Source organism: Dryobates pubescens, chromosome 15, assembly GCF_014839835.1.
Source record: "Dryobates pubescens isolate bDryPub1 chromosome 15, bDryPub1.pri, whole genome shotgun sequence".
Classification (NCBI taxonomy): domain Eukaryota; kingdom Metazoa; phylum Chordata; class Aves; order Piciformes; family Picidae; genus Dryobates; species Dryobates pubescens.
The window spans coordinates 8,326,746-8,351,636 of NC_071626.1; the positions used below are offsets into that span (position 1 = coordinate 8,326,746).

General features: G+C 46.8%; 1 protein-coding gene across 2 annotated transcripts; it reads left to right on the forward strand.

The window, feature by feature from the left end:
• The first annotated feature begins 10,209 nt into the window (after positions 1-10,209).
• Positions 10,210-20,800, forward strand: CBX7 (chromobox 7). Of its 2 annotated transcripts, none has more exons than XM_054167646.1 (6): positions 10,210-10,298; positions 11,677-11,720; positions 15,739-15,804; positions 16,319-16,385; positions 16,943-17,282; positions 19,258-20,800. In XM_054167646.1, exons 1-6 carry the CDS (start codon positions 10,230-10,232, stop codon positions 19,404-19,406), a joined length of 735 nt encoding a protein of 244 aa, XP_054023621.1. In that variant the 5' UTR covers positions 10,210-10,229; the 3' UTR covers positions 19,407-20,800. The 2 variants fall into 2 exon arrangements, with proteins under 2 accessions (XP_054023621.1, XP_054023622.1); XM_054167647.1 differs by having other exon boundaries at positions 19,261-20,800.
• Positions 20,801-24,891: the final 4,091 nt, after the last annotated feature.

Genomic DNA, 24,891 nt, shown 5'->3' on the forward strand with positions numbered 1-24,891 from the left:
ACTAGGATGAAGAAAAGGGAACATTCATGTCAGGACAGTCCAGGTTGTCTCAATATTGCTGTGAATGTGCTCTTCAAAACATTTTTAACAGTCTTCAGGAATCAAGCTTGGAGGCAAGTGGTGGGCTTGGGTGGTCATGGGTCAGCTGGCATGTGAGCTTGTTGAAAGCTGTATCAGGGTCATGCCAGCTCACAAGACTGAGGCATTCCCAAGACTGCTGTCAGAACAATCACATCCAATGGCAGTATGTGCCATTTTGACTGGAAAAGTCCATATCTAACTCTATTTGGTCCCACACTTGCACCCAATTTGTGGCTGCTCTGCTAAGTAGCGTGGCAAAGTGCAGCGAGATCCCATTCTTGTTACGGAGGCAGGTACACATCTGGGGTGTATGATGAAAATCCTCCAAACTGATCTGTATCACAGAAAGCAGAAGCAATGGTGGTGACATCAGCCATGGCTGAGTGATGGGAAGTCATGTGAACATTCTTAAAAGGAGATGTAAGACACTATCCTATTTATTTGGTATCTCCCAGCTCTCTCCACTCAGGTATAAACCTGCAGATGTTGCCAATCCTCCACTGAATGGAAGACTGCTGGTTCAACAATCCTCTAATGTATGGCCCATTGCTGCTCTCACCTTCTGCGAGGAGAGGTGTTAGTTAATGGAGATATGTTTTCCATTCCTCACATAGCTTTACTTAGTGTCTCCATTCCTATTTGCTTTGTACACCCCCCTCTAACAAACCAAAAAGCACTGGCCACGGTTACGCAGAGCTGCAGCAGGCTGCTTTGAGGCGAGGCACGTCCATAGTGACAGCTTTATGGTGACACCTGTAACGTTGCTTGTCTGTTTTCCCTCATGTCTAAATGATTTACTTGCTCAAGCTACAAAACAGTTCTACTGACTGGCAAATTGATTTGCATCGACTTCTATGCGCTCTGATGATTCTACAGAAGAGTCCTACATCTTTTAGGAGGGGGGTTTCAATCGCTCATTTGACCAGATTGTGCCAAGAACCATTCTTCCTGCCAGGCTTTGCAAGCAGACAGTACGTACCCATCAATCAGGCTGAATGAACAGGCTTCCTCAGCAACAAATTTAGCCACGCTGCAATTTCAGGCTCCTCCTAAGAAGACTTTGTGAACTGCAGTTTTAAGGCTGCGTTACTTCAGATGGGAAGCGTAACTGCCTACTGAGAAAAATGGGAACATACACTCCATTTTAAGCTCATTACAGAAAGGAATTACTTAGAGAGTCACGCGGAGACAAAGCTAATATCATCCCCTAGATAGTAACTGCTTCATCTAGCACTGCTCAGCAATGTGCAGAAATAGAAGTGGACAGAAATCTACCCAGACAAATACTTCTTTCTGATGTCATTCGAGCACCCAAATGTGGTTCCCGGGCCGCCAGCATCCCCTTGGCCTGACCACGTCCCAGCGCTCCCTCCTTGCCCCCATTCTCCCAGACACCTGCAGTTTTCTTTGATGCAAAGACATGGCAAGTGTTTCCCAGAGACATGTCAGGGCACAGAGGGAGAAGCAGAGAGATGGATTCTATCTGTCAGCTCACAATGAAATACAGTGATACTCCATCCCTCCAGCCCCAGAAGAAAAGTTGATTTTTTCAAGTTAAAAAAAATAAAAAGTGTTTGGCTCAATCCCTAGACCAGCTGCTTCCTACATAAATAAGAGGCATGCACGGTGTACAGAAAAGAATATTTGACATTCCTAATCAATTAGATAAGGGGAAAAACGAGACCATTTTCCTGTTCAAAATAAAATTATCGCAGTTACTTCAGATTTCAAGGGCATTTATCTTTCAGCTTCAGACAGAGAGCCACTGAGTAGGCTGCAGGTTACTGCCCAAGGGCTGGAGAGTGACTAAGCTGCCAGCTGGGATGGAGGAACCCAAGTCCAGCTCTAGCAGGGCACTGGGATGGGAATAGCCATGGTGGTTGCCAGTTAAGTCAGGTGTGCCTTGGTAAAGGCAGGCTCTTGCGAGGGCGGCACCAGACCAGGAATAACTGGCAGCACAGGGTGGAGGGATTTAAAACACCTCAAACCAAATTGTTCAAGGGAAGCACTCCTGGATCTTGCCTGCGTGCTCCCTGGCTTTGAAAACTTGTATAAACATTTAGACAAGGAAATGCCAAGGAAATCAAGGTGAGAAAGAAGGTGGCTGGGAGGGCTGTAAGAGAACACAGGCGCCTTCCCTACCCCAGTTCAGCTCAGGACATTCCAATGGAAGAGGCACAAACTGAGATATGTTGGGTATCTTCTACTCAAAAGCACAAGAGGGTCTGGGCCCCAGGGCAAGCACCGGGCATCATTCTGGGGCACAGCAGAGGCAGGAGGCACAGGCATGGTGCCCTCTCCTTGAAGAGCACATGTCTCTGGACGGCCAGCAGCCTTTGAGGCCTCTTTGCTAGCAGCAGGAGAAAGGACAAGGTTGCTGAGAGGAACAGTTCTGCTGTCTCCCAGTTGAGGGGAAAGCAACAGTCCCACATCAGTGCCCTTCGCACCGCCTTGGTGCAGCCAGGGCAGCTGGGTGAACTGCAGATCCTTTGCATGAGTTTTGCCCCCAGGCAGCTCCAGGCCCCTCTGTGCAGTTCATGGAGACTTGGGCTCCGGGCGGCTGTATCAGAAGTCTTGGTGGCTGCTGCTTTGCTGTTTGCAATACCACTTCTGTGTTCTTCCAGGATCTGTCAGGACAGCATGTTTCCCCAGGAAAAAAAAATACATAGATAGGGCAATGAAATGTCTGAGCCTACAAACTCCACTCAGACCCAGAGGAGCCCTCTGGAGACTGCGCTTGCCCTGAAATCCTGGGCCTGTAGTGCCACCTAATGAACAAGCACTGTTTATAGCCCACATGTGTGCTCTTGTGTGCAGGGGAATCATAGAATCATTCCAGTTGGAAAAGACCTCTAAGATTATCAAGTCCAATGATCGACCTAACACCACCATGGCCATTTAACCATGTCCCAAAGTGCCATGTCTACACAGTATTTTAACACCTCCAGGGACAGTGACTCCAGTACCTCCCTGGGCAACTTATTCTAATGCCTGACTACCCTTTCAGTAAAGAAAATTTTCCTAATATCCAACCTAAACCTCCCCTGGCACAACCAGGCAAAGGTGATTGTGAAGGCTTCCTTAGGGCACTTCATTCCTCTCTGAACACCTTTTATCTTGTTCCCAGTGCTTCAGAAATTACTTATTTGATCCTTGCAGCCCAGCCATTAGGCAGCAGGTAACACTGATCCTGTTCTAGGGACAAGCTGGAGAGCAGCTTTTTGCCAAATACAAATACACAAGAAACAGTAAATGAGGAACAGATTAGAGCTGAGATAGGGCAGAGGGGTGACAGTGCCACCTCCTTCTGGACCTACAGGCTTGTTGCCATGCACTACCAGGACCCTACTGAATGACAAGCCATGAACTCCCATTTTTTAGAAGGCAGCAATTGGGCTCCATTTAGCTGGTGAGGACAGTGCTCAGAGCAACAAAACTGGTGAAGGGTCTAGAGCACAAGTCTTATGAGGAGCAGTCTGGAAAAAAGAGACTCAGGGAAGACCTTTTCACTCTCTTGTAACTACCTGAAAGGAGGTTGTCATGAGGTGGGTGTCTGTCTCTTCTCACAAGTAACAAGTGTTGGAACAAGAGGAAATGGCCTCACATAGTGCCAGGGGAGCTTTAGCTTGGATATTAGGAAAAATTTACTCAGTGAAAGAGTTGTCAAGCATCTGAACAGGCTGCCCAAGGAAGGGGTTGAGAAAGTGGAATCATTGGAGGTATTTAAATGATATGTAGATATGGTGCTTAGGGACGTGGTTTAGTAGTGGACTTGGCAGCATTAAGCTTGTGGTTGGACTTGGTGATCTTATGGTTCTATGAATGGCTCTAAAGGGCTTAGGAAACATTCCCTGAGGAAGAAACCAGCTGGTGCTCAGTTTTTACATAGGAAATCATCAAGAAGGAGAGTGAATACTCCACACAGAGCACGAGATTGATGCTGGTGCCAATGACTGCCTTCTCAGACCCAGAGAAAAACATTAAGGTACTGAGGTGCTTCCCAGGACTACATTCAGGTTTATGGCCTCTGCTGATACAAGGAGGCACCCCAAAGGGCAAACTGTCACTCAGAACAAGGAGCTCCCTCGAAGCAGAAGGCAGAAAAAGTGAGAACTCAGTACTTTGAGCTTAGGAGTTTGGGCTGTGGATTCATTCTCCTCCTCCACTATGCTGCTTTGTCATGATCTCAGATCAGGCACCCATCAGAGCAGAGGCCTCTTGGAAAGGTACTACCACAGAGTGGCAGCCATGTGGACAGAGCCCTCTCCCAGAAAGCAGGATGTCTGAGCTACATGTTCTCCTCAGCCTTGAGGGACTGTAACATCCTCTTTCCACCAGCTTAGTCTGTTCCACTCTGCCTGGCCTGGCCAGGCATGGTTTAATATTTACATCTGAAATAAGGATGAAGAGCACCTTCTAGCTTCTGTGTCCCAGAAACATAACCCAAACACTTGAAGGTTGGTTTCCTGCTTCTGGTACCAAAGAAAGAGATGTGAATACAAATGCCAGTCAAGTCATGTCCTGCACAGATGCTGAACTCTCACCAAAGTGTGAAGGAATCTTTGTCTCCCTACCTGGTTTTAAGTCTTTCAAAATTTTCAGGGGGCTTCAGACATGAAGGAAGTGGGCACTGCAAGTCTGTTCCACTTCAGAGAGGAAGGAAGAGGCAATATGCACAGTCTCACATGCAAATAGTCCTCTGTGGAAGGAAACATTTTTTGGGCTGGATGCTCTACAAGCAGGAGGTGCCATGAGAGGATCATACATGAGAGTGGGAGTCCTTGGAAGTTTGAAGCAATGAACAGCTGAAGAAGTTTCTCTAGAGCATGTAGGAGCCAAAGCTTTTCAAAGACATATCATATGTGGACAGATGGGCAGGCTTTCACTAAAACAACAAAACTCAAATTAATTGAAACAACAAAGCTCAATTTCATTGAAACCACAAAAATATTTTATTTAAAAAACAAACCACAAAAGCACTTATTTTCCCTTGCCCACCCACACTTCAAGCCTAGCCTCCAGACTGCTGAAAAACCCTACTACAGCTTCTCATGGAGCAACTTACTTGAGCCACCTGCTTTGTGAACCAAACCAGCTTAGCTCACTCTTGCTGTGACACAGAGGCACCCAGTGGTCCAAGTGACCCAGACCTGGGGAGATAGATGATGGTTCTCTAGCTAAGTGTTTACCTTGGAAAGCAGAGATTAGCATTTCAGCAACTTCACTAGGACCCATTTAGGTATTTTGCATGAGTTGGGCACCAGATAATGTACAAACAGTCAGGGATGGGGACAGAGAAATGCCAGGAAAGTGACCACACAGGTGAGATGTGCCACACCTGTTCCCTGGCCCAGTGAACTCTGAATTTGTCTTGCACCAAATGAATGTGTGCTCCCCTTGCTCTTGAGACAGATAATAATTGGGGGGGGGGGGGGAGGCAGTTCCCCAGAAGATGAGACCTCATGTCCCTGAAGATAGAGAAGGGACTGGACCTTGATCTCCAGCACTGCTGGGTGTGTGGCATACCACTGAGCTATTGTTTAACAGGTAAGACAACAACAAGTCCTTTACCAGTGGCATTTTTAAAGAAAACCAGTAGCTGCTACTTTCTGCACTGATCCTGGGAAACTCTCCAAGAAAGACTGGTGGTTCTCAGTCACACCTGGGGGTGAGCCAAAGTGGAGAGGAAAACTGAGCTGCCCACCATGCTGAGGTGACCCTAAGGCACAAATGCTAGCTGTGTGGTGTTTACAGGACCACAGTCTGGAATTCAGTGCTTACTCTCCCATTTAGATGGTATTCCAGGTGCCTCAGATCTGTGCAACAGTGAAAGATAAATTCTGGGTGCTCTGACCTAAAGAGGTTGAAAGACAGACACACACATGGAGAAACCCCATGCTGGGCAAAGGGGGAAACTGAACTAACACTGAATGCACAGAACCCTTTTTTTTCTTCATGGCAGACCCCAACCAGAGCTTTCAGAGGGACCTAAGCGTGGCCCAGATGCTCTTTCTTCTATCCCCCAGGACTAGCTCCTTTGGCCAAAGCAAGGAGATATTTATTTCCCTCGTGTGTGCTGTGCAACCCTTGGGGCTGTGGTTTGCTAGCCATCCATCCACTGTCAGGAAGTCCCTGTGCTGGGAGCAGGTCAGAACCTGGTGTAGAATGCACAGCAGAAGTGCAGCTTTACAAACATTGTTCGCTGGCTGCCGTCACGAGGGCTCTGAGTAAAACCCAAGAGCTGCCAACTGGCAGCAGAGGGCAGCTGCATTCCTTCCATGGGTTTTAAGAAACTAACATTAAAGGTACTAATTGATGTGGGCTTACCGGCAAGGTCGTTTTTCTAATGCCTTTGGGCTTAACTGCACTGATACCGCATGCATCCCGCCTGCACCTCAGCCTACACCGCTTGCCGAGCCAGCGCAGGGGGCTGAGCGGGCTGCTCGCCTCGGCCAGGGCAGCACTGACCGTGCCATTCGCTGTGCTTTGTTCCTGTGATCTGTTACTAAGGCTGCCTACCGAAACCGTGGTCTGCGTATAAAATGGACCCGTGCTTGCAGAGCAGCATGATGGGTGCCATCTACTGATAATTAAACATACAGCACCACAGAGAGAGAGGCTGCGGTGCACACCGAGCCAGTAACACATCGCAAGCGGCACCAGCAGCATGGCTCTTCATGGCTGCCAGCTCCCGTGATGTTACAGAGCCGTGGCAGGATCATGCTCGTGGGCTGCCAAGCCTTGCTTCTGCTGCAAGGTCGTTTCTTGAAGCTTCATCGAGCAGCGTTTCTTCAGGGATGTGCCTGGGTTGTTCTGAAGCTATGCTGATCTTTGCTGCAGTCTTCTTGGGGGAAAAAAAATATCATCTTTGGCAGGATTAGACTTTGTAGAATATAAATGACCATTAATAAATTTTTAGTGTTAATGTAAGTGCTTGTATCAACTGGAAGCTGAATCACTTAATCAGGCTAGTAGCAATTAAAATGGTAATTTTTTCTGTACTAGATTATGCTTCCAATTTTTACTCGAGTAAAACTCTTTGAAGTTAATTGGAATTTTGATTAAAGACTCCTGGATCTGGGTCTCTGAATTTGTACCAAGGAAGGTTCAATATTTGCTTTGGTTTTCTGCACACGGAGTTCACAGCTATATATTAGCACAATTGTACAATTAGTCGTAACAAGAACAACTCCAATAAAGATTTCTGTAATCTAGTTCTTGATATACTTTATAGAAGGTCTTTTATCACAGAATGGCTTTTAAAGTACTGCTAAAACAGAGTGTAAGATCTAAAAAAAAAACCTTGAAGGCTTAAATTGTTTGTCTTAATTATTTCTAGCCCCTATAAATGACTTAGTAGCATTCACTTAAGGGTAATTCAGAACTTGGGATGGGGAGGGAGGAAGGGACATGTTCTTGCTTGCCACCTTTAGGGTTCAGGTTTTTGGTTGTGGATGCAAAAAAACCAAATAACCAAACAACCACAGACAACAACAACAAAACAACAACAAACCTACCACTAATTATATTGTAGCCATTGACCGAATGAAAAATAACTGTGCTGTAACAGCTTTTAAAAGTGACATTTTTGTCCAGAGTGTTGCCAGCACACCCACCCCACTTCCCCCTGCAACCTCTGCAAAAAGGTGACCAGACTGTTATGAGACATTTGACAGCATTTCCTGCAAAAGCAGCAGGTTCTGGTATTGAGGGCACTTGAAGAACCAGGGGAGTACTGTCATTGCACCAGTCCTGACTCACGAAGGTGTTAGCGCAGCCAACACAGCTGCAAGTGGGGAAAGAGTCCCTGCAAAGGAAGGAGGGCTTGCTCAGAAAAAAAACAACCCAGCAAACAAGGAACACATATTTTAGTTATGTCATGGGATTTGCCTGGAACCTTGCTGCATGCTGATGTCATCTTGTGGACAGATTTCACCCCTCCAGGAAAAGGACTGCTTTTTTTGAAAGCCGTGATGGAACTGATGCAAACATTGCTCAAACTTCATTTGGGCCAGCTGCTAGTAAGAGAAAAGGGGAAAGCAGAAAGAAAGAAGGGAATAATTACACACAGAATCACACACACAGAATCACCAAGGTTGGAAGAGACCTCAAAGATCATCGAGTCCAACCTGTCACCACAGACCTCATGACTAGACCATGGCACCAAGTGCCACGTCCAGTCCCCTCTTGAACACCTCCAGTGATGGTGACTCCACCACCTCCCTGGGCAGCACACTCCAATGCAGAAATTACACTGACAATACTGAGTGTGCGGGCTCTCGTGGTATACCCCCTGTTTATAAGAAGAGTATTATCAGTTGTGGTCAAAATGCAGGTCGATAAGTTTTGAGAACTCCTTTGGTATTCATTTACAAAGTTTCAGGAATTTTGAAATATATGTACACTCTTGACCTTACCAAGACACATTTTAAGTAACAAGTTATACATATCCTGTACTAAGGAGCGCAACAGTTTATCAGTAATGGATTCACGTGCAAGTTTGTTGCGACTGTGGGATTTTACCGGTTTGTTTTATCCTCAGGCGATCACTGGCGAACAGTTTATTCCATTTTCCAGCTCAGCACCACAGTAGTTGGATTCAAGTGCAAGGAAAGAGATTGCAAACAGGTCGTTGCAATTTAGAGAAATTTCTGATCTTCTTTTATCTCTACTTTTTCTGAAGGTCCTAATTCTTGAGAAACAAAGTAAACTTCATCTTAAATATTGTTCTCTATTCCCTTCAAAACATAGAAGCATAATATGAGAAAGGATAAAAAAAGATCAAAGTTTTGGATATTATTTTGCAACAGAGCACAAACCCCTTGCATATTCAACAGAATATGCTATTGCAGAAACAAAGCTATGTTATAAACTGCTAGGTCTGCTTCATGGTTAGTCCGACAGTCACAGTTCCCAGCAGCAAACTTTTGAGTTCTTCAATGGCTGCAGCTAAAAGCAAGCGCCCTGCCAGTTATTGCATCCACGGGTACAGCTGGAGCATTTTCAAACTAAATGGCTCGCATTGACTTGTTCTCACTGTAGACTTCCATCTTTATAATATCTGCCATCTCAAACTTTGCATGTGAACAGCAGCCAGTGCCATGCAGTCACTGTGAAGGAGTGACGGAGCACATATGTGGGAGGTAAAGTAGCTGCACGTGGAGGAATCCGTCCCTACTCTGATGAAAAGGTGTCCTAGGAGACTTTAAAACAGTAATCTGCTGTTTAATGCAGCGGTCGGGAGACAAAAACATATTTCTGTATACCAGACTGGAGGGCAAAGAAGAACGGACCTCTCGCCTGCTCACAAGGTTCCTATTTGCTCCTGCTTTAGCCAAGCAAGCCTTGGCCACCTTGAAGAGCTGGCGTTAGATCCTGCTCTTTCGAAGATGTCAGAGAAGCTACGTGTGTGCTACGTCCAGAAGATCCCACAGCACCTGACCATGAAGCCCTTGCAGCGGGTGCCGTGACAGACGGGCCACCTCGGGTTTCTTCAGCACCGCTTCGTGCTGCCTGCCTCAACGCTATGTCACCTGCTGTCTTCCCCCCGGTGACAGGAGATGGCTTAGGGCCATTCCCGTGGAGCACGCTGCGAACACTACCGCTTTGCGACGGCTGGAGACAGCGCCGCCGGCAAGGCAAAGACTCCTCACGCCGCACCGGGCGTTTGGGAAACCGATGACCCTTTCCGTGAGGAAAGCGGGTTGCCAGTAGCAACCCCCCGGAAAGGGAGACGGTAGAAAAGGCCAAGTGCACGGCCGCGGGGGGAGGCGGAGAGAGACGGCGAGAACGAGGGCACCGGGGCTCTAGGGGGGCTGATGTGGGAGCTGCCCCTGAGGCGGTTCTCGCCCAAGCCGCGCCGTGCGCCCCGCCTCCTCTTCCCCCCCCGCTCCAACCCCCCCCCCCCGCAGCCCCGCGCGCGCGCGCCGGGGAAAACGTTGCGCAGGTTCTAAAGCGGGGCGGGGGAGGGGAGGGGGCGCGGCCGCGCGCGAGGGGGCGTGTGTGGGAGAGCGGCGGGTAACGGCCGCCGCCGGGCTACCCTCGCCGCCGCCGCCGCCGCCACCGCGGGAGAGCAGCCCCCTCTCCGCCTTTGCGACAGCTGGCCGCGGGGCCCGCCGGTGTCCGGCGCCAGCGTCCCGGCCGCTCGCATGGAGCTGTCGGCCATCGGGGAGCAGGTGTTCGCTGTGGAGAGCATCCGCAAGAAGCGCGTGCGGAAGGTGGGCTGCGGTGAGGCGAGGCGGGGCGAGTCCCGCCAGTGGTGGGGGGACGGCGCACCGGGACACCCCCCGCCCCTCCTTACTCGCACAAGCGCGGCGGCCGGGGGGCGTGGTGGGGTAACGGGCAGCGTGGGGTGGCGGCAGCACCACCGCCGGCATCTGCCTGGGGCCTCTGGGGCGGGCGGGCGAGAGAGCGACGCGGCTGCTTGCGGGGTTTGCTTGTGAGGTGGGTGTGGGTGCTTCGGGGATCCCCATAGCGCTGTGGGGGGTGTGTGGGGTTTATTGCTGGAGACTTCAATGTCTGCAGCGTCAGTGGTGATGGCAACGAACGGGACAGCCCGAATCCAAGAGAGGGTTTGTGGCGATGTGGTGGCTAGCTGCTTAGTGACTCAGTTTCCCCAGCCGTGAAAACGCGCTCCGGCCCCACAGGTTGTTACAAGGATTAACCCACATGGATGCAGCGCGTGGAGATCCTTTGGTGGAAAGTTCCTTATAGGGCAGTGTTAGCCAACACTGGGAAACTGATGAGCCCCCCATGAGAAAAACGGAACCGGTTCTCTGGCTCAAGTACCCTTGCTGTGCTGTGGTGTAAAGGTGTCCACAGCTGCCATAGTGGCACTTATGAGGGGTGGTCATCTTGCATGCACTCTGCTTTACAAAGTGCTTAACAAGCTGCTCAGTATGACATTAAAGATCTTAATAGTTGTGTGTGTTGCTCATTGAGCCCTTTGAACATGGTTTACAATTGCTACACTTTTTTGGGGCTTTATTCTAAAATCTTGTGCTTAGAGTGAACAAATAGATGGGTAACTCTGAACTTCAGTTGTAAGCTGCTGTTTGCTTGGGTTGAATTGTTGAGTGACTGTGATGGATGGAACAGTGTTAGAGTTAAGCATGTAGCAACTGGAAGGGAACATGCCAAAGTGATGCTTCGTAGGTCTGAAATATTGTGTTTCTCTGCTTAAAAAAAAAAATTCCTCTGGCACTTGCTCCTGGCATACATCTAGAGCCCTCTTGCCCTTACACATGCTGACTTGTAGGATTGCCTGTAAATGCAGGAGCGGTTGCAGTCTTACTTTCTGCTTAACTTTTGGGGTTCTGCCTGCTGGGCTCTGCAAAAGTGCAATCCCGAACTGATGGTAGTTCAAGCAGGCTTAAATAACCCACCCCTCCCATCTGCCCACTTTCTGGGGAAGAAGATAATAGCAATGGTAGCTGAAAGAGGAAGTGGCTTTCTTTTGAAAATAAAGTGATGGGGAATGAGTTTTTCAGTTACAGAGTTTTAACTTTTATTTATTTATTTTTAAATGGGTTGCATCTCATAGCATAGCCTGTATTTGGTTGCAGCATTTATCTGTTTTCTTCCTTACTCCCTTAGGGTAAAGTAGAATACCTGGTGAAGTGGAAAGGATGGCCCCCAAAGTAAGTTGTGTTTCATTTGTCTTTTTTTCCTTGATACTCAGTAATAGCTTACACAGTATGTCTCTGCAAATGAGCATCTCATTCTTAATGGCTAACCTCTTGTGCCTCATTCCAATAATGATAAGCAGAAAGAGAGAGCCACAAACCAAAACCCAATCTCATTTCCGGACTGGCAGCTGAGGGATACAAACTCCATTCCAGTCTATTCTGAGTGGGGGTTTGCCACACTGAAACACTCCATTGAGACGCTTTCTAGACACTAGTGTTTTAAAATTCATTATGAGTTCAATGGGAGCCCTGATTCTTCTGAGCTTGGAAAGACTCCTGCTTTTCTGAGTCAGCACCAAGAGGACCCCACTTTATTTTTAGAGCTGTATGCAGTCTTTTAAAATAGAAAAGAAATTGATTGGCTCATCTTGTCCTACTGCTTCCCCTCCCTGCAATTCACAAACGGAACAGGGCAACGTTTCAGGTTTATTGATTGTAGCCAAATGCAGGTGATCTTTGTCCCTTGAAAATTACCAGCATGCCTTCATTTCCTTGTCCAAAACCACCTTCTATTTTGAGTGCCTTTTCTGCTTTTGCTTTGCTTGCTGTGCTGCAAGAGTGAAAAAATGTTTCTGCAGCATTGCTGTGCACTGTTTACAGATACTTCTCTTATTAAAATGCAGCTGCTTTCAAGAAGAATGCCTAAATAATCTGTAAAATGCTTTGAGATTAAAGGCATTAGGTGACTGGAGAATATTATTACTATGTTAGTTAGCAGTCTACATCCCATATGGGGTTCTGTCTTTGCTTTTATGTTTGTATCTGGGTGTGTGTACATACACAATGTGCGTGGGTACAACTACATCACACATTCAGTTGCACTGCATGTTGCTAACCAAAGTGGGCTGCTTTTATGGGTTGATTGTTGCAGTAGGAAAGCAGGGCTCACTGGGACGGTCTTGACAGGTTGTACCTGGTGCCTAAGAAGTTGAGATGTGTTCCTGCATGCTTAATCCTTGTGCTGATAGGGCATGTGTGAATATAAGATGCTTCCCCTCTCTGGTGTTGGTGGGAGAGGGTGACTATATTCTTGACTGGAAGTTCTGTCAAAGTGCAACCTCGTGCACTTGTTGAGCACCAGTTGCCATTCAGTGTGGGTCATTTCTTGAATTCCTTCCTTCCTTGGCCTTGTAAGTAGCCAAGTCTAATGTAATCACTGGTAGTGATTGAGAAATGTATTTGTAGTCTGTGAGGCACCATCCCCTGTTGGCCAGAATACTGATGTTTATCCCATTCTTCTTTCAACAAATGCATTGAGGTCCTTCTCTTGTAAAGGCTCTTGCCAAGAAGGTGGACTTAGGCATGGCATAATGTTTCCTTGGACACAGCAGCCCTTGTTCTTACTGCTGCCTCTCCTTGCCCTGTGCCTTGGAACTCTAGGGGAGCCAGAAACTCTCTTCTGGGGTTTAAAAGCATAGCCTTCTGCCCAACAAGCAAGAGATGTTAGGGTTTCTTTCTTTTGATGCTGTGACATATCCAAACCTTCCATCTTCCCCCAAATCCCAAATCTGAAGAGCACTGAGTTATCTTCTATTTTCGCTCCTCCATTATAACTGTTCATTCAGTGGTTGCAGCTGCTTAAAACCCAAAGTGCTTTGAGCCTTGAAGTGACTTTCATCCTGCTAGCAGTCTCTGTTCCTTGTTTCTAAACATACCTATGCCTGTGATGGCACGCAGCAGCACAAGCTGTTTATACCTTTGTCTTGTAACATACTCCAATTCCTCATCCCACTTCTTGTTTCACTTCATTCCCCTCCCCAGCCTGTCACAGTGCTCTTTGTAATCTCTGTACCAATTATCCCATCATTCCCATTGGAGACTTCGTGGAAGGGAATAATGACAGATCAATAGTTTGCTGCTTTCCCATGTAATTAATATTTCACTCTTTCTTTCCCCTTCTTCCTTTCTTTCTTTTTTTTTTCTCATTAAAAATTCTTGTTGATGCCCTGCACCTCCAATTCCCGGATTCCGCTGTGGGAGCCAGGGAACGGAGGAGTTACAATCTGATTCTATCTACAAGCTTGTTTACAACTTGTGTTAAGCGGGGAGGGGGAAGAGGAGGAGTAGAAGGAGGGGGAAGGAAGATCATATGATCTATGTTTTCCAGAGTGCCTGCTCTCTGCAGTTCTGCTGCAGCCTGGGCTGTGTGCGCCCGTCTATACGGCTCTGTGCGCGCGCGCGTGGCAAACCGAGACGTGGGTTTTTTCATACGCAGTGTTTTGCCACTGCAGCGAAGCCAGAAACAGAGCTGCAGAGAAAAAGGCAACACCCACCTTTTTTTTTTTTTTTTTTAAAAAAAGCAAATTCTCTTTCTTCTCCTGCCCATGAAAAGCAATCCAATGTCTTTTTTCCACCCTTGTGTTGTTATTTTTCTGAAAGTTGTAGAATGACTGCCAGAATCCCTGCAGCTGGGAGGAAACCTTCCTCTGTTCAAACAGCATCTTGGCTTTGACAGCTCGTAGTCAAGTTGCTGCAGAAGGCTTGAGCCAAAGGAGGGGAGGGATCAGCTGGTTATGAAGGCATGTCTGTGCTTAACTGTCTGATGTACAGTGCTCCTTGGGATATCTGAATTTCATATGCTTGTTTCTCCCTTTTGTAAAAGCATTGTACTTTCATTTCTAAAACCATTCTCTAGGAATGCTCCCGTATTTCAGTACCTTTCTTCTAACTAAGGGAGAGAGCAAAAGGAAAAGCACTCCCAAACCACCTCCCCTGTGTACATACATACAAGTATCACGTGCCTTCATGTGCATCTGTGCTTCATCCAGAAATGTAAACATCCTAAAATACTTCCCTCATATGCAGGCGTTGACAGGAATGCACACTTGCCCACCTGCATTTGGCTTCTCTCTGGCCTCCTTCCCCAGGGGCTGGGAGGGGCTCTGCCTCCAGGCTGTGGACTTTGCATTCCAGGCAAATCAATGTTCTACAGCATTTGGGGTTTCAGACTTGCTTTATTGCCTTTGAGTTTCTACAGTAGAGACATGCCACCTACCTTTCCTGGATGACCCCTTAGAAGCAAACATGCCATGAGGACTATCTTGTGATGCTATCACCCCTGCAGTGGGAGTTTTTGACTGTTGTTCCCTGGTATTTGTGCAGCTGTGCCCTTTGGGAACCAGTTTTTATATTGCCTCCTGCGTGGCTTCAGTCCTTTCCTGAACATCTGACTCGTGTCACAGCTGTCTGGCAGTCAAGGAGGGAGATGGGACAGTGGATGACACTGGTCACAGGCTACTTTCATAAGAGCAGGCTTTTTTTGAGTAGTTTTGGTAGCCCTGATCACAATGTAGATAGGTTTCTCCTGCCCTGGTACAGAAGTACTAATGACCTCTGCTAGACAGAAATAACCTGCAGGGGGAGTCGAGCAAGAGGAGGGATTGTTGGAAAGTTGCCATCAGCTTGCCTCGGGGCCCAGTTCTAAACATGTTTAGTTGAATGGCATCAATGAAGAAAAATTAAAATCCTCTTGAATGAATACTTTTGGCTCCAGTGATTAGAGGTAATTAATAATGCAGGTGAGAAAGCATACTTACTCTTGGAGCACTCTAAATTAAGAGAGACCTATTTTTCAAGTATCAAAGCATGTCTCATTGTTTCATGAGGTTTGTTGGATTTGAGGGAGTGCTGCAGATGAAACCTGTTAGGCATTGACTTAAAATCAGTTTGAGAGTGTCTGCACAGGCTTTGCAAGCAGTGTGGAGGGGAGCCTGTGCAGGAAAGTCTTCCCTGTTCTCCTACAAAGAGATGCTTGATGCTTGACCCTGCCTGTTCTGGGAAGGGCAGGTGGTGTCTGGGGGAAGTTGGGGAGAGAATGGCTGAGATTCTTCAGACTTGTTGCAGTGTTATGGCAGGCCCCACCAGCCTTGTGAAGACAATATCCAGGGCTGTTGCACGCTGGCAGAAGGCCTGCAGAGAGAATGTTTCATGAAAGTGTTGTTTACTTTATATTCCTTATGTTTCTCTTCAGATACAGCACGTGGGAGCCAGAAGATCATATCTTGGACCCCCGCCTGGTTGTGGCTTACGAGGAAAAGTAAGGGTGCATGTTCGTTCTTCTCCTGGACACAGGAAAAAGAGTGAATGTCTTTATTTCATAGTATGTGCAAAGTGCCTCTCTTGTCCCTACTTCATCCACAGATGAGATGTATAGCAATGAGTCCTGTTCGATCTTTGTTACCCTGGTGTTGACTGAGGTGAAATGGATAGGTTTAGAGCAGCTTTGATTGACACTGGTCAGGAAATGTGACCAAGAACATGCAGTATTGCCAAAGAGCAATTGGTGTCAGATTTTAATAAGCTCCAAGGCTGGACTGGAGTGATGCTAGCTGATAAATTTCCCTAACCCATTCTTGATCAGCTGAGTCAGAGAAATTCCCTTATTGTCAAGGCTTTCACTCCTACAAGAAGCAATTCTGGGATGTTTTCCAAGCCCACACTGGTCACCATTGGGGTTTAATGAAGGAAATGAGGAAGCTGTGCTGCGAATGGTGGAAGGCCCATTTTGTGCTGTGGTGTTTAGTACTCTGCTGGCTTGTGTTCTTTCACAGGGAAGAGAGAGACCGTGCATCAGGGTACAGGAAAAGAGGACCCAAACCAAAGCGCCTCCTACTGCAGGTAGCCTCTTGCTCTTCTGTGTGTTTCTAACTTGTTAGCTGCTGTGCTCTCCCCTGCTCACAGGGATGTGGAAACTGTCCATCTGCTGGTGCACGGATGAAATTGGCAGTAACAAGCTAACACAGCAGCATGAAGTCAGTGCATGGGCAGATAGTTCTAACCTCTTAACTCAAGAGCCAGCTACTTTGTCTTTAAAAAGTCAAAGCAAAACAAGCCCAACAAATGCTCTTCCTCTTTGAACTAAGGGTTTATAAACTTTGAGCTTGGGTGTTGCAGAGTACCTGGTTTTCTTGCTCTTTTAATTTCAAGTTGGGCTTGTGGGAAGCAGAGTTGCAGCACATTTTGATTGTTGCCAAGTAAAGCAGCCAATCCTAGGAAGCACATGTTAGGAAGAGCTTGGATAGCAGTTGAAGAGCTGAGAGAAACAGAGTGGTAGAAGCAGCACAACTTATCCCAGCTTGTCTAGATGTTGAGGGACTGAACAAAAAGTAGTTTCCTGGCCCTGACTGTGTTATCAGTTTTCCACTTTGACCCTTGCTGCACTGATGTCTTGGCAGCGGCTGTATGGCATGGACTTGAGGAGCGCGCACAAGGGAAAGGAGAAGCTCTGTTTCTCCCTTGCACGGAGGTTTGGAGGAGGAGACAGTAGCCTGCCAGGGGCCAAAACAGGGCAGGCAGAGTTCTCAGAGAAGACTGGGGGAGCAGTCCTGCCATTCTCTCTCCGGAAGCAACGCAAAAATCAGAAGTACTTGCGACTGTCAAGGAAGAAGTTCCCTCGCATGTCAAGCCTGGAGGGTCGAAACTGCAGGCATGAGTTCTTCCTGAATGATGCAGTGGACTTAGAGGCCAGGGAGGGCCCTGAGGACTGGGAGACCATGCAGCACACCAGCAAAGAAGGTAAGGCCAGATACACCATGGCTCTAAGGTTGTGGGGTGTGCAAAGCATGCTCTGCATGCTTCCTCCTTGTGGTTTAGGTCAGGTCATTGAAGCAGCTCTCACTGGCTAGCATTGTGGCCATCTTATCTGCAAGTTGCTTTCTTGTTTGGATGAATAGCACAAATATTTTGTGCTGTTGCCTCTCTGTAGTCTCATATCAGTAACACCCCTCCCAGTGTTATAAAACCCACGGAAGATAGCTGCAAGTTACTCCCTTCTTGCATTTTTCTCCTAGCAGAGGTGACATGCAGGTGTGATGGTAATCAATTCTGCCTGTATTAACATACCCACACACATTCAGCCTGCTGCTCTGCTAAAAGGAGCTTGGCTGGCAGCGGGCAAGCTCAGTCGCTGGCACTCCTCTCACAGTCCTGCTCTGAGGAGCTTTTAGGAATGCTGCTAGGAACCTGTAGCACATTCCTCTACCCCATCCTTTCCTTTCCTTCTCCACACCCCATATCTCTTGCTATAGAGCTATGTGAGGAGGGGATGAGAGATATGAAGTGAGGATGGTAACTCCTGCCTGCCTGATCCCCACTGAGTAGGCAGCATGTGTGTAGGCATGAGAGATGTCCAAGCACATTTGGCATTTTGGTGAAGGATACCAGCATCTTGTGCAGGAGGGCCGTGGGATGTGTGTGTTGCTCTGAGTTACCAGGGCAACTCTATCCCTGCGTTATTAGAGCTTCTGAAGGCGTAGCTTTCCTGAGGAGTGGAAAACTGGGGCTTGTGGTGCTTGTAGTAGCTAAGAGAATCCTGTTACTCCTCTCTAGGAGTAGCTGTTGGCCAGGCTGGATTGGGCAGGATTTGGGGAAGAGACCTGTGTTCTGGGAATCAATGCTATCCATCCTTTCTCCAGGGGGACAGCAATGAGGGCAGCACAGAGGAACCCAGTCTTCCATCCTGGCAATGGGCAAATGTCTGGGGCTGTTCCCCTCTGTGCTGGGTTCTAAAGCATTTGAAAATTGGAAGGGTGAATGACACCACAGAAATGTAAAACTGTTTTTGTTCTCTCCTTGACACATGGCCTGCATGGAATTCCAGTTATTGTTAGAGGCAATTGGATTCTTTGAGGTGAAAGTGGGCACCCCAGGTATTTGAGACAGAGGCCAGGAAATACACTCCTAAGGGGCTCTCGTTCCTTGCCCAGGTTAGGACAGAAAGGTGTGTAGTATATATATACTGACAGGGAGAGAGTACGTTTTCCTTCCTTTCTTTGTGTGTTTTTGTGACTGTCTCTGAGGGTTGGGGAGAAGTGAGGCTTTGAATGACAGAGGGACTGATAATTATTCTTACTGTAAGGAAGTGCAGGGCTGCTTGTGTTTCTTGTATGGAGCTATCCAGGAGCAAAGGAATAACAGGTGAAAGGGAGAGCAGCCTCTCCATGAAGCAGTATTGATGGATTTTTGAGAAAATTGCACCCAGGCTGCACTGCAGGTGCAGGATGAGGAAGAACCTCCATTTTAGATCCCTTTGACTACTGTAGAAGTACCTAAAGAGCATGTGTAGATGTTAGTTATTTTCTACTTTTCTGAAGGGTACAAGCAGGTGAGCTCACACCTGGATGAACCAAGTAAGGGGCTGAGAGTGGGTGAGAGGTATTAGTGACTTGTGGATGATTAGATGAGCTGGGTGGTATTCCAGGGTTTCTTGATTCTTGTGGAGGCTGCTCCAATGCTGTGTCTGTACACAGCTACTCTTTCCTTTTCTTGTTATATCCTGCAGTGATTCTCCATTTTCCCTTAGCATGTGAGGGGAGGGCTTGCCCATGCTCTTGCTTGCCTTGTACATGAGACTCAGTACAGGCTGACTTCACCCACATTTGTCAGAAAGGAGGCCCCTTTTGCATCCTTGCCTTCCCTCTCTTCTTCCTCCTCCCTCACCCACTCTCTCTCGCTCTCACTAATATGCTCTTATCTGCCTCTCCTTCTGCAGCAGATGTGGATGGCAGTCTCCCTTGGATTCCCACTGTGCCCCCCAGCGAAGTGACAGTGACAGACATCACAGCAAACTCCATTACCGTCACTTTCAGAGAAGCACAAGTGGCTGAGGGCTTCTTCCGAGACCGGAGTGCACAGTTCTGAATCTCTGTTTTCAGTGCTCCCCCAAACCAGTGCTTTTAGGGAAGGGTTATTTTATTTTCCCTTAAGAAACAAAGCAACAATCCAAAATGTCTCCTCTTAAAATGTTTACAAAGACCTTTCCCCCCTGTCCCCCCGCCTTCCAGATACGCAAAAAAAGGGCAGTGTAGGGGGGGTGTGCTTGTCATTGCTTTGTCCATCTGAAAAACTGACAGCCCTTTCCCTGGCAAAGATTCCCCTCCTAGATGTAAAAGCAGCAAGCTGAACAATTCACCTTTTATCCTGTTAAGTGGCAGCAGCTGCATTTGTGGGGAGAGGGCATGTGGAGGTGGAAAGAGAGCTGGATCTCTAGCTGCTGCCGTGTTCTGCAATTGATATCCCTTGGATAAAGATACTTTTCTCTGCATTGCTCTTCCCACCTTCCTCCTCCCTCTCTTCCTGCAGCAGTGAAAGGTGATGGATCCGACCTATGTAGATAACTCCAACCTGTTCAGACTTTCTCTCCAGTGCTGTTTTCCTGATGTCAGGACTTCAGAACCATATTTGCCTGCCTGTGGTAAGTCAGTCTTTGCAGCATGTAAAGCCAGCAGAGGTTCCTCCCATTCATTGTTGATCGTGCAAAAAGACTGAACTGCATCTCTGAAATCTGGACTGGTGACATAAATTCAATTTGCCCTCATTAAAAGCTCAGAGACCCAGCACAGTCAAGACATACTGTTCTGTATATGCTAAACAGGATTTCCAGTCTTGGCTCTGCTGTGTGAGGAATGTGTAATGGAAAATGGGGTGTTCTTAACCTTTGCCAAACTGAGTATTAATAACAAATGCTGCCCTGGATCAGTGGTAGTAAGTTAGTGGAAAACTGACTCCTCTCTCCTCAGAGGAGGGGCTAATAGGACAAGTGAAGCATTGCCTATTTCCTGGCACTGCAAAAATATGCAAGATACTGGCACAGGCCCAGGACACAGGAATTGGATAGAACTCAGCTAGAAATGGACCTTGATTAGCAGCAAATTCTGTTCTTGAATCCCATTGAGAGATCCAAGGTAAACAACATGTGGGGAAGGCATGTATTAGATCTGAGGAGTTGAAAAAAAATTCCTAATTCTTAGCAGTGAGGTTTCCTGGATTGTACTGCCTGGGTAGTGTTCTTCCATGACTGCAGTCTCCTCACAGTATCTGTGCTCCTATACTACTTTACTGATGGGAACTTCCCCTTGGAAGGCTTAAAAATCTTTGCCAAGGAAAGTGGTCTGCATTTCAATAGACCCTACCCGATCTTGCACTTAAAAATGCCTCGTGCTGGACTGCCTGTGACACTTGGAGGGTTTTGAAGAATTGCTGTGTTTTGAGTTGGTAGTTCAGCATAGCATCTGTTCTTGCATGTTCTCTTCGTTTTTTTTCCTTAAACAAGTAACTTTTATTGAAATAACTTGAATTTTTAAATCTAGACCTTTTCCTATGGAAACCTAGAAAAGGAAGCTAGAGTCTAAGGTGGGAACTGCAGGACAGAGTGCTGCAAGGGTAGCATTGGTTACTGTCATGATTACTGTCCTTAAATCCTTTGCTTTCTCTCCCCACTCCACCTGAAGCATCTCTTATCTGCTGTATTTATTCTAAATGATGCTATGAGCCTTCTGAGGTAAGACACCAGCGGAAATCCTCAGCAATGTCTTTGAAGGGCTTTGGCTGCTGGTCTGCAGAATTTGGGAGCTTTGGGGCTTCTGGTCCTCCAAATATCCACACTTTGCAAAGTGCTTGGACTGCCTCTATGGTTTTGATTAAAAGCAGGTTTTACCTCAGGTAGGGTATGGCAACTCAGTGTACACTTAGAATTTCCCCTTCCGTCTCAGAGCTGTTTCAGCAGACTTGTCTTCCACTATGTCACAGCAATTCCAGATCTTGAATTTTTGGACTAACCTTTTGTCACTCAAAGAAGTGACATGGGAGTTTCATTATGGAGACATCTGAGAGGGTGAGAAGTGGAGGCTGGTGGGGAGAATTATGTGGTGGGAGGAAGAGTGAGTGGGAAAGCAGCTTGCAATAGCTAGCAAGGGCAAATCGATGAGGTACGCATACAGGCTGAGGATGTTTGTTGAACGTGGGTGTCCAGAATGAGGCTTCTGTATCTGAAGTTGCACTCCCTTTTGCAGGATGTGGGGTCAGACAGTGTTGTCATTGTCACTCCCCACACACACACCGACCAAATGTGTTGAATGCTAGCATCTTTCTCTTGTGACCAAGTGACTTGAGTCCACTCATGAGGGTCATAACAGGTCAGGTACGGATGGTTGCAGAAGCACAAGATTTTACGTTGTATTTTGAGAAGTCTTGAACTCCAGCTCATCCTGCTAAATCTTCATGGAATTTATAGGTTCTGGTTGTTTTATTCTAATGCAGCTTTTGTACTGTCTTCATCTCAGTGTACAAATACCCTGAAAAAGCTTCTTAGTTTCTAAAGTTCCTGGCTCTGGCTGACCCTGAAAGCAACACCAATCCTGCAGCAGGAAAGAGCCTGTCCTAATAGACTGGATTTCCATCCTCTGCCTATTTCTAGGCACTCGCCAGCTGAGACTTCTCAATGTTTTGATTTGGCATTTCTCTTTTAAACATCTTTTTCTCTTGCAGTGGAGTTCAAGACCTGTGGTGGCCTTTCAAAGAGGATCCACCCACAGCTTCACATTTTAATCATTTTTTGGATCAAGCTAGGTTGTGTTCAACTTGTGACTAACCATCTTGCTACACGAAGTACCTGGCTACCATGCTGCTTTGTGTACAGGTCAGTGAGGAGTTAACCCTTACTGAGTTAAGATGCAACAAGTTGTGTGTGTTTGGTTTGTGTGTGGGAGGTGGAGTTTGTGGCAGGAAACTAAGCAGTTACTGTATTGAGGTGGACTACTTTTGCTTATCCTAAAGATCTTTTTGAGAAGATTTTTCTTTTTAAAACATCTTCTGTTCCATATTGTCTGGTGACATGTCATTGTAAACTTCCTTGGTAGAGCTGGTCTTCAGGGACTTTAAAATTAGCTTTATTCCACTTCTGCAGGTGAAGAGATATACGGAGGTTTTACTTGTGATGGCAAGAGCCTGAGTTTACTTGTTTCTTCTCCCCAGTACCATCCATCTGCCAGTTCAACCCAAAATCTGAACATTTAATTGGGACCTCTTGGGCTAACATACCATGAAAATTGGATGCTGTGCTCAGAGCTTCGTTAAGCATTCTGTTTGATTAGAAGAGCCAGAATAGCATCCAGCTGAAGCTGAGTTTAATAATTCTATTTGAAGCACAAGCTGAGAATAGAATTGGGCTAATTCTTCCATACCTCGTTTGGCTCCATGGCTGTAAACAAGACAAACAAACCAGCCAGTGGAAGTTACTGAATGTATGCAAGAAACAAACTCCTCAAGGAAGAACTGTTCTAATAGTCCTTCTTAGAACTGTTTCCACATGAGAATTTACCAGCCACATGTTGGGGACAGAAGTTTTTATTTTCTAGATGTTCACAGAATCACAAAATTGTAGGGGGTTGGAAGAGGTCTCTGGGGATCATCTAGTCTGAGCCCCTGCTAAAGCAGGTTCACCTAGAGCATGTTTCACAGGAGCACATCTAGGCAGGCACTGAAAGTCTCCAGAGGAGGAGATGCCACATCCTCTCTGGGCAGCCTGTTCCAGTGCTCTGTCACCCTCACAGTAAAGAAGTTTTTCCTTATCTTTAGGTGGAACTTCCTTTGTTCTAGTTTGTGCCTGTTGCCCCATGTCCTCACAGTGAACACGCTGTATATATGACTGAAGTGAGTGGCTTCATGAGGTTGGAAAACCTTTATTGTTAACACTGTGTTCAAAAAAAAAATAACAAAAAGAAAAAAAAAAAAGGGGTGGGGGTGGGGAGATTGCCTTTGTTCCTGGATGGTTATAAAGTAGATATTATTGCTCTGATATAAATGATGCCTTGGAACAGCAAGTGTTATACATAAATAGTGGCATTAAGCAGCCTCCTCCTGCATGCTCCTTATTGTCTAGCATTTGCTTGAAGGCCCCTCTGCTTGTGAAGTCAGACCAAGGGTATTATTGTAAGAACACCCAAAAGCAGTTCCACTTGCCAAAGTAATCCCAAATTTGTAGGTGAACTGACCCTTGCTTATGTTGGAGCCTCAGACAGAAAGAAGTTTATTGGGAAATGAATGTCTGTTTTTGTTGTTGTTAACATTGTGAAACTGTCCAGAATTGTTCTTCTGGTGTTTTGTGATTGAATGTACAAAACTTTTTGTTCACCTCACTGGGGCCTTTGGCCTCAGTACCGTTTCCTGCTGTATGCCAGCTTAGTGCAGTTTGATATATTCACTGGAAAATAGAAGGGAGGCCTTACACAGGTCAAAAAATAGGCAGGGTAGCTCATGCAAGATCCTTGGTGGTAGCCACAACAGAGGATGGGGTGTGGAAGATGGCAGTGAAGGCTGTCAGCCACATCCCTCTATCTGAGCAAAGCTAAATCTGCTAGTACCTCTCCACCCTTTCCTCTCAAGCTTTAAGTTGGTGCTTCCTGAAGCAGGGAAAGTACAAACGCTTCTTTTTTCCTAAAGCAACCCATTTCCTGTTCTTCCCTTGCTTACCTGCAGCATAGAAAGAAGGGGTTACTGCGCCTTTCTAGGAAAAAAGTAGGGACAGCTGCTAGTCAGGGAAGGGAGGGAAAGGGCTGCCTCAGAGTCGCTCTTGCTGAATGGTCAAGGAGAGGCCTTTGGGTGAGCTTGCAGCTGAGACAGGCATGTTAGAAGTGCAAAGAACTTGTTGTGAAGCTGATCGGTGGGTGGATGCTTCTTGAAATTCTGAGTGGGCCCTGTGGAAAGGAGATGGTCAGTGCTGTCTTCATGTATCTGTCTTTTACCTTTCAGGAAAGCAAGGGAGATGTGTATGTTAACAGCTTTCATAGGGTAGCTTCTACATGGGAATGTATAGCCATAGCACGTACAGGTAAAGAGAGTGTGTTGCTTTTACCATGCTTGTTGTAAAATAGTTTTCCCCAAGGGCATGGTAAACTTGCTTTGAGACAATCTGTTATGATCAAGAGACTGTGTTGTCCCCTGCCTGCTGAACTTACTGTCCTGACAGAAAAAGAATGAACCTTCTGGGTGTTGAAGCCCCTGGATTCCACCCAAGCATCTGGTCAGAATGGGAAGCCCTACAAAACAGCTCCAGGACAACTGGAAGGAGAGAGAAGCAATCACTTAAAATTGAATTCAGAACCTTTCAGTCACTTCCTGTAACAAGCACCTCCTGGAGCAATGACCTCTTTTTCTCTTTCCCTTGCACCCTTAGCTTAGCAGAGAGCAGGCAGGAGATGATCCCTGGTTAACTGGGAGATGTAGAGAGAAGTAGAGCTCAGTAGGAGTATGTAATGGCTAACTGGGAGGAGATGGATTGCTACCAAGTTGGGATGGGGTAGAAGCTTTGCTGCTGAGATTGTTTCCACCTGCTGTGGGCTGCTCTGTG